Here is a 14557-nt window from a genome sequence, read left to right as displayed (position 1 = left end):
TCTTTTTAATGTTATCTTTATTATGCTGTGATCTAAAAGTTTCAGTGTAGATGGCAACTTTACTTGCTTAAATATGTACTTATACTTCCAGAACACCCTCTACAAATTGGTCTTCTTGCTCTTAGTTCTTTTTTTGGACACTTTATATCATTTAGTACAGATCTTCCCATATTTTAAAATTTTTTTCTTTTATGATCCTTTATGGAATAATGATATTTTACTACATTCATGTACGTTACTTTATTCTGCCTATTCCTCAGTACTTGAGCTCACTGTTTCCATTTTTTGCTTTTATGAATAGTGCTGCTATGAATATTTTCAAGCATATAATTCTTTTCTAATTGTCAATTGCTGGGGTATAAACTCCTTTGATCAAAGTGTATGAACAGTATTATAACTTGCTTATTTCCTAATGGCTTTCCAGAGCACTCACAGTAATTCAGAGATCCATCAGTAGTGAATCATTATTCCTGTTTCTCTCACATTCCCACCACTATAGAATTTTTAAAAACTTTTTTTTGATCATCAACTAATTTTATGAGAATGAGGTGATAGCTATGGATTTTTCCAATGTGCATTTCTTTGATGATTCTGATTATTTTCATTTGGGGGCACTTTTTTTTTACATGATTATAACTTGTTTTTTTTTCTTTTATAAATTGCTCCTTTTTAAATCATATATTGCAGCATTAATCATATATACTTTTATCAATTATCTCTAGATGAGTGTCGGTCCTTTTTTTTTTTTTTGAGTGTTACTCCTTTTCAGGGAACAAGTCTGAAATTATTTTTTCTCAGATCATGCCTTCATTTATTTTATTCATGAAAAAGGTCTTGATTTTTTTAAAATTGAAGTAGTCTGTTTTGACTTGAATAATATTCTGTGTGTTAGATTCTGAAATCCTCTCATATCCCTAGCTGTTTTTCGATCTCTTGAGGGGCAGTATGCCACAGTGTCTAAAGAACTGACCTTGGGGAATCAGGAAGACCAAGTTTAAGTTCTGCTGCTGAAACATACTGAGGGACTATTGTCAAGTTATTTAAATATCTTGGTGACTAGGCAGCAGATCACTAAAACTTTCAATTACCAAAGAGTTGCTAGTCATCTCCACAATAGGGATTCCCCTTATTGATTAAATCAGCTATTTAATCCCTCCTACCCCCACAAACTCCCACAATCCATTTTATAAGTTGGTGATCTAAAATTATTTTTTGGCTAAACTGGCTCCCAGTTTCCTTAGCAGCGGTCACTGAATAGAATTTTCTTGAATACTTTGCAGTCTTGGATTTGTTAGAGCTCAGATTGCTGTGTACACTTTTTGAGGGGATTTAAGATTTTAAAAAAATGCTATAGTACTGTGGTCTTTCAGATGAATTATCTTATTGTGGAGTATACTAAGAAAAACATATGGGTGTCTAGCTGCTTTTCTCCTATACTTGAGCAAGTCCACTAATGGAAATGCTAAGACTCTATAAAGACATTGTCTTCTCATGGGCTCTTTCTCATCATCTCTGTCTTCTGTATAAACTATATCTTTAATATTATCATGTGATTGATTTGGCATAACACTACTGACCTTAGAAGATTGAAATATATGGCAAGTATAGAGAATTTCCATTCAAACCTACCGTGGAGTGAATTTAATACCAGCTCTTCCAACTGTTTTCATTTTCACTTTGCAAAGAAAATGAGACAATGGAGTATAATATGCTTTGATTCTAGGCAGATCATTTTAGGTTAGGAAAGAGAGGAGGGTCAAGAAGAATATTTAAGGTCATGCCCATTTCTTAACATTTTCCCTTATGCTTTGGATTTTCTTAATGACCAAAATTCAGGAATGCGATAACAGATGAATTTCATGGTTTTATTCTAATATTAAACCATTTCTTGTCTTGATTATAGAAAAGTTCAGGTTTTTTTTTTTAATAGAAGTCTATACAAGGCCTGTTAGTTCACCTTTGTCTTCACAGTCAGTGAACCTGAGGAAATAGATGTAAATTAAGAGACTGTCAGGTTCATAAAACTGTGAAATCAGCTGCTCAAGGAGGCTGTATAGTCTCTACCTTTAGTATTCTTCATGAAGAGTGACATGTTCCTAAGTGTAGAAAGAGAAGTGAGTGAGGAGAGGCTATGCAGAGTTGCCATTGGATTGTCTTTGGTAGTATGGACCAGACTTCAAGTTTCTCTACCAATAAAATAGGGCTGCTAATTGCCATTTTTCTTTCTGCTTACTGGGAAAAATTATTAGATAATGTTAGAAATTTTTTTTGTGTGTTATTGAAAAATGAGTCCATCTTCTATCAGTGGGTTTAGGGAAAATTCTTATTTCAAGAATGGTGAACATTGGTAAACAATGGTAAAATGCCCCCATCAACTTATTTGACCAAGACAATACTGGAATCTTTTTTTTTCTTTCTCACTATTTACTAGGAGGTCACACCTGGGTTAAATTATAAGCATTTCACTTTCTTCTGGGATTTCAGACTGACCTATTATTGAGGAAATTAAGAAATAAGAGTGTGAAGTTCCATTGCAGAGATATGAGCAGCCTATTGAATTGCCAAGAAGTGCTGGGTAGGCTTTTTTTCCCCTCTAAGTCTTTATCATTACTCCAAATGGTCTTAGATAAATTGAATAAAGTCATCATAGTTACCATAAAAACTTATGTTTTTTAAACATAAATGTCTAAAAAAAATTTAAAAAAAATGTCTCTTAAAAACATACACTGCCCTGCCCTGCCATGCCCCATCCTAAAAGACCCTTTACTCACTTGTCAAAGAAAATAAAGTACAGAGGAATCCCAATACCAAGTTGAGAAGATTCAAAACCTATAACTATGCCCTGGAACATGTGTGGAAGTAAATGCTTTATCCTCTATTGTTCGACCACCTCTTTTGGAGACAGGGATGAAACAGAATCATCTGGATGAAAAAAATAGAATGATCTTTCTGGATAACATTTATCCAGGCCTTTTATGAGGGAAAGAAAGCTGCTACATAAGTAATCTCTTTCATTTGGCTCCCTGCACACCAAGCAAGTTTTCCTTATTCCTTTCAGAGAATGTATGCAAGACTTTCTGTCATTGTCTATATTGTGTGTATCTGTGTGGGAAAAATAGTGACTGTATCTCAGTGTTTGTTTTTCCCCTGCAAAGGTGGCATTTAGTAGGTACTGCTAAGTGCTGGATTTCATATTGCGAAGGATTTCAAAATGCTTTTCAGTCATTTATTGGTGACAATTATTTGACTTATTTTCTGCTAAGAGCCCTGTTTCTTTCTTTCTTTTTTTTTTTTTTAAGCAACCAGGGTTAAGTAACTTGCTCAAGGTTACACAGCTAAGTATCAGAGCCTGGATTTGATCCCCAGGTCATCCTGACACTAGGGCTTGTGCTCTTACTCACTGAGCCACCTGGCCACCCCACAAGAGCCCTAAGTTTCAAAGAGGTTGAATGACATGTCCAAGAAGTTGACAGAAAATCTGTGGCAGAGTTTGGAGGTCTTAGCCAAGTTATCTGCAAGTGGCATGTCACAGGAGTTGTGTTCAATTCATGGGGCTTTTGAATTGCCTGATGGACAGAACCAAAGACCACCCAGTAACCCTTAAAAGAGTAAGATATGTATAGATCTCTTCATTTATCTATTTGATAGGAATGAAACAATTCCTTGGTTTGAATGTGAATTATACTCATATAAAAATTAACGGTGGACATTACCTTTTTATTTTGAAGGCTGTGATTGCTGGGAGTCACTTAGTGTCCATCACTAAGTGTGATTGGAGATGTGATAGAGAACGAACCAGGCCATGTGGGTAGTTTAAGACAGAACTCCATTTATTGATTCTTTGGGCAAGGTTTTTATAGAGCAAAGTGACAATAAAGAAATGTAACTCTAGCTTTCTATTTAGTACAGGAGGTTTAGGTACTCTGGATGTGATAGAACATTACTAATCTAAAAAGGATTTAATACCTTTTGGCTACAGTACTAGAACCTGGCAGAGCCTTTGATCTCTGAGCTCAGGTAACTTCTTTTTAAATGCAGCTGTATCACAAAGGAGAATCCAGGAACCAGCTTCAAAGGCCACTTCACAGGGGATCCTTTGGAGCCTGCTTATCAAGAATTTATCTGAGTCCTGGACCAAGCCTTTTTGGCTCCCTACACATGATAGTGTATGCAGTTTAAGGTACATTAAAGCAGGCTCATGAAGGGTTTTAAATGTTAAAAAGTGAAATTTGTATTTGATTTTTAGAGCTTAGCACTTCTAGAGGGGAGTCATGGGGACTTTCTGAACAGGGAACTATCATGTCCAGACCTGTTCTTTAGGAACATCTCTTTGTTAGAAGTATGAAGGATGGTTTGGAGAGGTGAGAGAGACTGGAGGCAAGAAAACCAGTTAAAAAATTCCTACAATTTTCTCTGGAGAGGCAGTGAGGAGAGTCTGAACTAAGATGGTAGATATATGAGTAGAGAGAAAGGCACAGATAGAAGAAAAGTGGTGAGTGTAGAATGGATGAGACTTAACTGATTGGATGTGGTAGAGGGGATAAAGAATCAGGATGACTCTAAGATTGAGAACAGAGAAAAATTCTTTCATGAGAAAGATAGGTGTCTTTTAGAAATAAGCAACATAACTGATCAATAAGGGATATTCTTAAAAGCATTTCAATATTTATCACATATGATCTTTTAGATATAAAAATATAATATTCAAATGCATTTGAGAATGATTCTTTGTTTTAGTTTATGAATGTTAAGATTTGTATGTACCCAGACTGGCATGCAACACGAACAATTCTTGTGGAAAAGAGTAAATCATATTAATAATCCCCAATTAAGTATCTACTGTGTTTTTTTTTTATCATATTTGAATTTAAATACAAATTCAGGAATTAATAGTGAGTCATTCAGATTTTTTAAATTTTAAACAAAAATTTCTCAGAAATTATTTCTGAAAGAAGTTTCATATTTCAATTAGGAGAAAAGACTTTGAAGACAGACCATTATTAGTAAAATGTCAAAGGGTTACTGTTCTCATAGATATGCCAAAGGTCCTTTCATGGTATGAAATTTCATACTTCAAATTATTCTGGTTTGAGTTAATATGCCTTCATTCAGTTTTTGAAGATAGAATCTTGTTTTTCTGCTTGAGAGTTGGTTAGGATTGCCAAGTGGCAAAATTAGCATAAAATAATGGAATAAGTATATTTAGTTCTTCCAGGAGCAGGATAATAAAGATAAATGTAACTATAAATTGCTAACTGGAAGGAAGCAGAGAAGTCATCAAATGCCCCTTTTTTCTAGAGGCAACTGATGGTACAGTGTGTAGTATGCATGGAATTAGGAAGACCTGATCTGAAATCTGGCCTCAGACACTTTGTAGCTATGCAACTCTGGACAAGTCACTCAAGCTCCATTTGCCTCAGTTTGCTAAAATGTAAAATGGGGATAATAATAGTAATTACTTCACAGGGTTGTTATGAGGTTCAAAAATGATACTATCTGTAAAACAGTGCAGTGCCTAGTTCAGAGTGGTGTGGTTTAAATTTTTATTCTCTTCTCCTTCCCTTTTACAGATTAGAAACTAAAGCTGGGCAAAGTTAAGTATATTCAAAGTAGCAGAGATGAGATTCAAACTCTGGTCCTCTGAACCTATGTTCAGCACTCTTGGATTCCTTCCACTGTATAGGAAAGGACATCAGAAATTAGAATTCTGCTTTATATGGTGGCTCTTTATTTGGATCTAAAAACTTCACTTTCTGCAGAACACATGCAGATTTTAGAGTCTAAAATACACTTTCCACTATATACAAAATTTTCCTTTTGGAGGGCAATTGGGGTTAAATAATTTGCCCAAGGTTATAAGGCTAGTTTTTTTTGTGTGTGTGGGTGTTAAGTTAAGTGTCTGAGGCTGGAACCAAACCGAACTTGGGTCCTCCTGACTCTGGGCCGGCGCATTACTCACTGCTCCACCTAGCCGCCCCTCCACTATACTTTTTTTTTTAAGCAATAGTGGTTAAGTAACTTGCTCAAGGTTACAGGGCCAGGTGTTTCTGGATGGGTGCTAAGTTTCTGAGCCCAGGATTCGATCTCCAGGTCATCCTGGCACTGGAGCCGGTACTCTTACTTGCTGTGCTACCTGGCCGCGCCTCCATTATACTTTTAATGTATTACATTAATACTTTAAAAATATAGTGGAAAGTATATTTGATTACTTATTAGAGATCTGGGTTCTGATCCAGACCTGTTTTTAATTCATTAAGTGAATTCAGGTCTGTGGTGAGATCTAAATAACTTATAGACTTTAGTATTTCTCCTATAATTTGGGTTTGGTCTTGAACTGGGCTTTTTAACCTGGATCAAAGTGTCTGTGCCATAAACTTAGGAAGGAAAAAATTTACATCTCTCCATTCACAAATCCCTAATTGGAACTGATCATTTTACATCCTTATACCTTGTTTTTCACTAATGTTTAACAGAAGTTTATCATTTCCCTTAATTATTTAAAACATTTTTTCTGAGAAGATATCAATAGTTTTCCCTAGACTGCCAATCGAATTTATGGCACAAAAGTAAAGAAATGCTAGTGATAATCTTTAGAGAGTCCATTCTGCTGTAACATGAAATGAAGCTGTAAGCTGGTGGAGCTCTCTCCCGCTCACCCCAGGATGTGGAGTACAAAAACTTAGGTTTAGTAAACTAACTATTTACTGGGAGCATGATTTTAAATGAATTATGCCATTGTTCTGAACCTGTTGCTCTTTCACATGAGAATAATGACATTTCTATCTTTTCCCCCTCCCTATTTATCCTAAACATCAAATTAGATAACAAAAGTCTTCATAAACACTATTTATTCAATGTCAGCTGATAGCTTCTGAGTCTATATACAGATATCAAAAGCAGCATTTCTTTTTGGTATTGATTCTTTTGACCCTTTTTCAATGTAGATTTTCTTGTTTTGAACAGCTGGTCGCTATATTTGATGAACAAGATCCACATCATGGAGGTGATGGCACCAGCGCCAGTTCCACTGGCACTCAGAGTCCAGAGATTTTTGGAAGTGAGCTTAGCGCCAACAATGTTTCAGCCTTTCAGCCCTACCAAGCAGCAAGTGAAATTGAGGTCACGCCTTCCGTTCTTCGTGCAAGTAAGTGAAAGCTCTCGTTGCTCTGCACATTTCATCTTAATTTACAGGGAACCCAACTTTTGTTACCCTTTCATGCTACTGTGAATGGAATTCACAGTCTGTGTTTATCAGAAGCTGATTAAAGAGCGGAGCCTGAACAAATGCCTCTTGCAAGGGAGGTAAATAAGCTTATTTTTCATTTTAATAGTTTGGATAGACTTGACTTTATCCTGATAGGACCTTTTAATTGCATACCCAAATTTAAATTATGATCTTATTGCAGGCAAAATTACAAGTATGGTTATTTACCTTAGTGCCCTATTTGACACGATATAATGAAATTGAACACAAAGTATGGGTAGTGGGAAAAGGCAAAGGAACAAAGTTAATTAGTAAGTAAATCCTATAAACAACTTTTATGGTATGGTTCTTTCGCTGTTTCTCTTGTCAACCAAGGGTGAGATTAACAGGGGAAAAGGATCAGTTTTGTTTCAAAGACAGACCTATTCTCATCTCTTCAGTTAACTGGAAGAAAGGTCAATCAGGGTGAAGAACTGACACTTTGAATTAGGAGATGAATCATGATAGGTGGTATAGTTTCCCCAGAGTATGTAAGACAGCATGGTCTAGTTGACAGAACATGCATGGCATTAGGGGACAGGAACAACTGGGTTTAAATCTTACCTCAAATATTTACCAACTATGTGATGATGGGCAAATTGCTTGACCTCTCTGTGCCTTAGTTTCCATAAGTATAGAATGAAGTATTGGATTTGTTTCTAAGATCTTTTCCAACTCGAAATCTATGATCTTATGAAGTTGTTCATCCAACAGGACATTGAGTATTTAGAAATTTGCAAGTAAGTCAGCTGGTTTAAAGGCAGACAATGAGCTGCTATCACAGAGAGTTACATTTTGAAGCACTTCAAAACTATGATAATATTCTAGTTGCTAAATGGGAATCATTGGATCATAGATTTTGAGCTGGAAGGTACCTTAGAGGCCATGAGTTCAGTACCCTCACTTTGGATCTGTGTTGCTTTATTGGTACCATTAGATTGTGTGAGGAGAGTTTTATTTTCTCTACTTTGTTCTCTGTAAATTAGTCTGTCCCTCCCTCTTTTGTTGATTGGGGATTATTGCACTTTAGTGACTTGGCTGGTACAATGAAGTAATCTTCATAGACATGCAGAAACTATTTTTCATTTTTATGTCCCTCCAAGGTAGGGGGAAATAGGCAGAAATATGAAAAAAAAAATGATGATGTTGGCTTCAGTTGTGAACAAACCTGTCACCTCCTTAGAAATTTTCAGCCAAGTGTCATTTCTAGAGGAGCATAGAATTTAGGAGGCACACACTGCATGATGGGATATGAAAGTGATGCCCTGGAGGATCATGTGTGGATGCAAACCAATTAAGTTAACCACTTACTGAAATTGCTTTCTATCATCTGGACAAGATGCAATCGCAAGTGAGACAAAGGCATAAAGTGGAAAGTGAAAAGGCTTATGTAGAAACCAGACCAGAAACTATGCTTTAGGACATGCCTGTTTGACTCTTCTTTGAAAGTGTGGGTCAAAAGTTTGTCCATGTACATAATTCACTATTTTACTTTATAGAGGAGATAACTGGCTCCTTGTCTATTTTTGTCTGCTCTTGTCAATTTCTCTGTTAATTTCTTGTCTATCAAAATTTTATTAATCACATTATCATGTTCTAGAAGTAGGAGAAGTTGCTAAAGGAATCACCTTTTAATCTGGACTTTGTATGCAAATGTTATGTGACTTCAGATAGAATTTGAATTTGCTCATCTCCTTCAGTGGAAAGGCAATGTATTGCTATAGTTTGAACAGAATTTTCTATAGATTTTTTTGTCCTTCTAAGTCCTCCATTTTGAAACTGTCACAGTCTTTTATTTCACCTGCTTTTAGCACAACCCTTCTCCCTACGCCCGCCCCCCGCCCCAAACCTTGATAGAACCTTGCTTTTGAAATCCAGGCCATGATTTGAGCCCCACCACCTGTATCACCTGCTTCCAAAGAGATCTGAAAGTTGCAACATAGCTGAAATGGGTTTTTGCAGCTGCTCTTAAGAGATGAGAGATTGTGAATCCGCTTTCTTGTTTTGCTTTTATAATCGATATCTTTTCAAGTCCTGGCAGTCAATGAACAAATATGTTCAATGCCCACTGTGTACAAGGTGACATTTATGATTTATGTCTTTTTAGGTTGACTACTTGTGCTCTGCAAGCTCAAAAACTTAACTGGCTTACCTACTTCAGACAAATCTAGAGGGCTTCACCTGAAATAATTTTAAAAACAATTCCACAAATACTGAACATCTATTATTTTCAAGGACCAAAATAAGGAAGACAGACCCTTGTCTTTAAGGCATTTTAAATAGAGTATAGGACATAAAACATGTGTGTATATATATATATATATATATATATATGTGTGTGTGTGTGTGTGTGTGTGACAAAATAGAAATTTAATGAATATATTAGAAACCTAAAAAGAAAATACTGCCATAGTTCCATGGATGACAAGGTCACTCTTTATATGGCGAATTTGGAAGCCTTCTTCAAGGAGTATTCATTTGAACTGGACTTATGGGCCAGTGCCCTCATAATTTGGATGTTGGAAATGGTGACCTCTACTCTGTCAAATACATCTCAATGGATGTTCAAGCTTGCTTTATGTAAATCAAAATAGAATACGTTACAGGAAAATGATACCTGAAAGCATTTAGAATTCTTTTAATTAGACATAATATTTGTAAGCCCAGTTCTGCCACAAACTACCTTTTTGGCCTTGCCCAAGTTATTTCACTTCTTTAATTTTTTGGGCCTCAATTTCCTCATATGTAAAATGAATGAGTTAGACTACATAATTGCTATGGTACTTGTAGCTCAAAATTCTAGGCTTTACTACAGATACTGAATGTAGCAAAAGCAAAAATAATTCACAATTGTATCTCTTCTTTTAAAAGTTTTAAAATACATCATAAATAATATCCAGGCTGTTTTCAAGTTAACTGCCATTTAAAGGTCATAATAAAAAATATTTAATGTATCTGACATAGTGATGCTAGTCAATTTAAATTTTATATACACACACATACACGTATATACATATATGTGTATATATGCGTGCATATGTGTGTTGTGTTATCAGAGTAAAAATTTTAACAGTGCTAGAACAGTATTCAGTAATGGATATAGAAGTCTATGTGAAATGTGATTATTATCTCCACTCCAGATTTCTTAGTTTTAATATTACTTCTCAAAAATTTATCCAGGATGCATTTTCTATTTGAAAAAGATCCAAGATCAGTGCCGATATCCATCGTCTTAACATTAACTGGTATTAGACATACCATTTCAAGTATTTGATTTAAATATATATTGGAAATAGAAATAAGATCCCTATTGTATTTCCTTTTAACTTGTGAAGTGGAGCGTGGCATACAAATAGTATTCTCAGTATTTCAAATAATTACCTTCTTACTGTGCAAGTTCTTTTCAGCATATAAAACCCATCCAGTTTTGTTGTAGATGCAATCTGATTATTACGTGTTGACAAGGTCATATATCTATTAATTGGATTGGAGATGGGATACAAAATTGCTGTAATTATTGTAATTTTCTAGCTAATTGCAGGGTTGGTGGTGAATATTTTACTTCTGTAAAATGAAAAACAGTATTCCATCTGAAGTTGTTTTGTGGAGTTTTAGACATTTTGTTTTATATCTCTGGTGCTTTTTGCCCACAAAGAGTTTCTCCATTTTTCTATAATGATTCTTAGCAATAATTAAAGCCCCTGGGCAAAGGTGGAGGGTTTTGATGACACTTTGACCTACTTCTTTGTTTTGGCAGCCTTGCTGCCGCTATTGTTTATTTGTAAATGATTTTACTATTCTTTTTTCCTAAGAGTGAAAGTTAGATGGGTCTCACCCATTTGGAAATGGGATTTCTTTCCCTTAGCTATATATATCCAGTTCTTGAATTTAAAAAGAAAAATTAATATTCTGATAGCTTGATCTTGCATTCTCTTCTATGAGATATTAAAATGAGTGAATAATAAAACCACTGACCCTTTATAACTTAGCATGGTTATATTATACTATAAGATTACTGAATTATATGGAAGCTATGCCAGCTTCCCATGCAGTAGCTAGATTTCATCAGTTGGGTGAACATTTTAAAAACAGACTTACATAGCATGAGATTTTTTTTTTAATGGGGGGTGGGAGGAGGAAGATGGAGGTGACTCTGCTTCCAAGGAGAGGTTGGAAGCTATCTGCAGAAGATTGTTAAAGCAGACTGATGTTTATTCCCTGCTGAAATATAAACTGGAGGCGCAGGTGAAAATTGCCAAACCTAATGAGCAATTTGGCAGATAAGACAGGATGTCAGGCGGCAGCAGTTCAGCAGCGGGTGCACTGTCTGTGAACCAACTTGTTTGTTCCACAGAACTGCATTTAAATAACATAAATAAAAGAGCTTTTCTTTTTTTTTAAAGACACTGATATACAGTATCAGAAAGATGTCTGTTATTTCTTTAGATTTAAAAAATTTACTTCAACAGTGTTGCCATTAAAAGAATTTGGTTTTGAAATTCTTTTGTAAATTACTTTTGCTATTTAGGCAGTCTATATAAATAAAAGAGTACATTCCCTTCGAAAGGAATAGTAAGTAATCCATGAAGTATGAATATATAGTAACAAAATGAAATTGGTCCTTTGGTTCACTAGATCACAAAATTTGAACTATAATTAATAGTTTCAGTGTTGGAACACTGAATTAACACAAAAATCTTTTAAATGACAAATAACTTCTGTTTTTTTGCAAGCAAGTATATAAAATATTTTGCACAAGGTTGGTTCTTCCCCATTGAAGATTTATAATATCCTAGTTATGATAGTTGAGTATTCTTTTAAAAGTAGTCATTAAGGAAAATGCTTATCCAGAGACACACAGTACACGCACAGTAATACTTAATAACTGGCATTTATATGGTACTTTTAAGTTTTGCAAAGCCCTCTACATATGTTAAGCAGCTAGGTGGTAGCCTGGTCAGTGTGTTTAGTTGCAGCCTGGAAGTCCTGAGTGCAAATCCACCATCAGACACTTAATAGCTACGTGCCCCTGGACAAACTACTCCACTTCCATTTACCTCCATTTCCTTGTCTGAGAAGTAGGGATAACCATAGCCCTTACCTTCCCGAGTGGTTGTGAGGATAAAACATCATGGTATTTGTAAAGAGTTCTGCAAAACTTAAAGCACTATATTCATACTATCTTTAGCTATTATCTCATTTGATCCTCACAACAACCCTGATGTAGGTGCTATGATTATTCCCATTTTGTTGGTGAAGAAACTAAGACAGAGAGGGTAAATAATTTGCCTATGGTTACACAGTTAGTGTCTTATCTGATATTTGAACTAGGGTCTTCCTGGCTCCATGTCCATTGCTCTTACTTTTCATGCCTTGCCTCCCAGATCATACTTAATCTGTTCATTTCTTTTTTGATGCCTATTTAAAGATGGTTGGTAATGTATAAATGCAAAGAATGAGGCTACAGAATTATGTCTAGGTGGCACAGTGGATACAGTGCAGACTCTGGAGTCTGGGAGACATGAGTTGAAATCTGGGCTCATATTCACATTAGCTTTGTGATCTTAGGCAAATCATGTAACTTCTGTCCATCTCAGTTTTTTCATCTCTCTGCCTCAGTTTCCTCATCCTTAAAATGTAAGAATAATAGTACCTACCTTCCAGGGTTGTTAGGATCGAATGAGATAATATTTGTGAAACACTTTGCAAATCTGAAAATGCTATAAAAATGCTAGATATGTTGATGATGATGATGACGATTTCTCTCCTATTTTACAGATGCTCTATGCTCATCTATTACATGGGAGGGTTGAATGAGATGGCTTCTAAAGTCCTTTCTGCTCATCCTGATGCTATATAACACCCTCTTTATATCAGAGCAACTGTTCTTATCTATAAGCAAATATTGAACTGTGCCATGTTCATTAATAAAATCTTCCTACTCCTAAGAATTTAAAACAAACAAACTTGCTATGGTGCAGAGTATTTCCCATTCAATTTGTATTGATTGATGGCAGAAGTAAAGGATTTTGAGATATTTAAGTCCTCCCCTAATGAGATGCAGGTATTTCCTTGTAAGGCATTATAGCTAGCACTGTAACTTGCTCTCCAGCCTCCCAACAAGTCTGCTTTCAGTTCTAATGGGATATAAACGAATGGGTATGTAAATGTTTTTTCAATGTTGAGTTTCTGAATACTTCTAGGTAATAAAACAAAACTGATTTGCAGTGATATAACACTTTATATTTGCAACATACTTTGCCAATTTTGTCTCATTTGATTCTCCTAATAACTGGGAGAGGCAGTGTAATTATTTCCCCCATTTTACTTGTGAGTAAAGTCATCATCCCAGATGAGTGACTTTTCAAAGAAGATATAACTCATGAGTGTCTGAGCTGAGCCTTGAACCTAGTCTTCTGACTCTTTGGTGATATTGGGCATCAGTTCTTAACAGATATGAGATATAAACATTGGGTTGCAGGAACAAGGAAATGTTCTCGCTTATATCAACCACAATCTGTTAAAATCAATAGTACAAAGCATGTGTGTACCCAATTCTGCCATAGATTCTTCCTTTTCTGAGGCCCTTCTGTGACCACCAACCTGTAGTGTTCTCTTCATCCTTCAAACTGGTTCAACACGTTGTTTATGTCAGTCTCTTGGCATTGATCAGAAATTTTCTCAAGCTGGAAATTATTGTTCGTGCATATTCTTATTTGGTTGTGAGCCAGAGGACAAGGAGAACGTTCTGAATTTGCTGCTCCCTCAGCACCTGTCTCGTCCATTGGAAGGATTTAAGAAATGCTTGTTGACTGATCAGTTGATTGATACATAGGGTGGGTTCTATTGAAGTCCCTTTCTGGTGTGTTTTGGACACAGGTGACCTTGGGTTCTCAAAGGCTGAGCCACTGTAGCATATAATCTGGCAGATCCTACTAAATTGTGAAGGCTGCAAGATCGGAGATTTGACTATCTGTTTCTCAGCCCATCTTGCCAAATTCAGAAAACATAATCATCAGATTACTTGTAAGTGATGAATTTTTCAGTTATTGTCACTCATGGTGACCACCCACTAAGTCATAGGGGGGTTGTGATATGCATTGGAAGAGGCAATACTAACATTGAATCAGTGGATCAAAGGATCATTGATTTAGCCTTGGATAGAATCATAGAGACCATCTAATCCAGTGGACTAATTTTACAGTGGAATAGGAAACTGAGGCCTGGAGAGAAGAAGTAATTTTCTCAAGGACATCTCTATAATTATGTGGGAGACTTGGGGCTTGAAATTGGTTCCTCTGACTTGCAATTCAG

At 35.7% G+C, this 14557-nt stretch overlaps 1 protein-coding gene across 20 annotated transcripts in view; it reads left to right on the top strand.

The window, feature by feature from the left end:
- PARD3 (par-3 family cell polarity regulator) overlaps positions 1 to 14557 on the top strand; it is a 739747-nt gene that overhangs the window by 311468 nt on the left and 413722 nt on the right. For all 20 annotated transcript variants that reach the window (XM_069086491.1, XM_069086485.1, XM_069086482.1 and 17 more), the window contains exon 3: positions 6964 to 7144. In XM_069086491.1, coding sequence (XP_068942592.1) covers positions 6964 to 7144 — 181 coding nt within the window. The remainder of the gene's footprint in view (positions 1 to 6963; positions 7145 to 14557) is intronic.

Source organism: Petaurus breviceps, unplaced genomic scaffold (genome assembly GCF_028583685.1).
Source record: "Petaurus breviceps papuanus isolate PSGF00001 unplaced genomic scaffold, PetGlider_PUasm1.0 178, whole genome shotgun sequence".
NCBI lineage: Eukaryota > Metazoa > Chordata > Mammalia > Diprotodontia > Petauridae > Petaurus > Petaurus breviceps.
The sequence above is the reverse complement of the archived record's forward strand: the minus strand, read 5'-3'. Positions and strand labels throughout refer to the sequence as shown.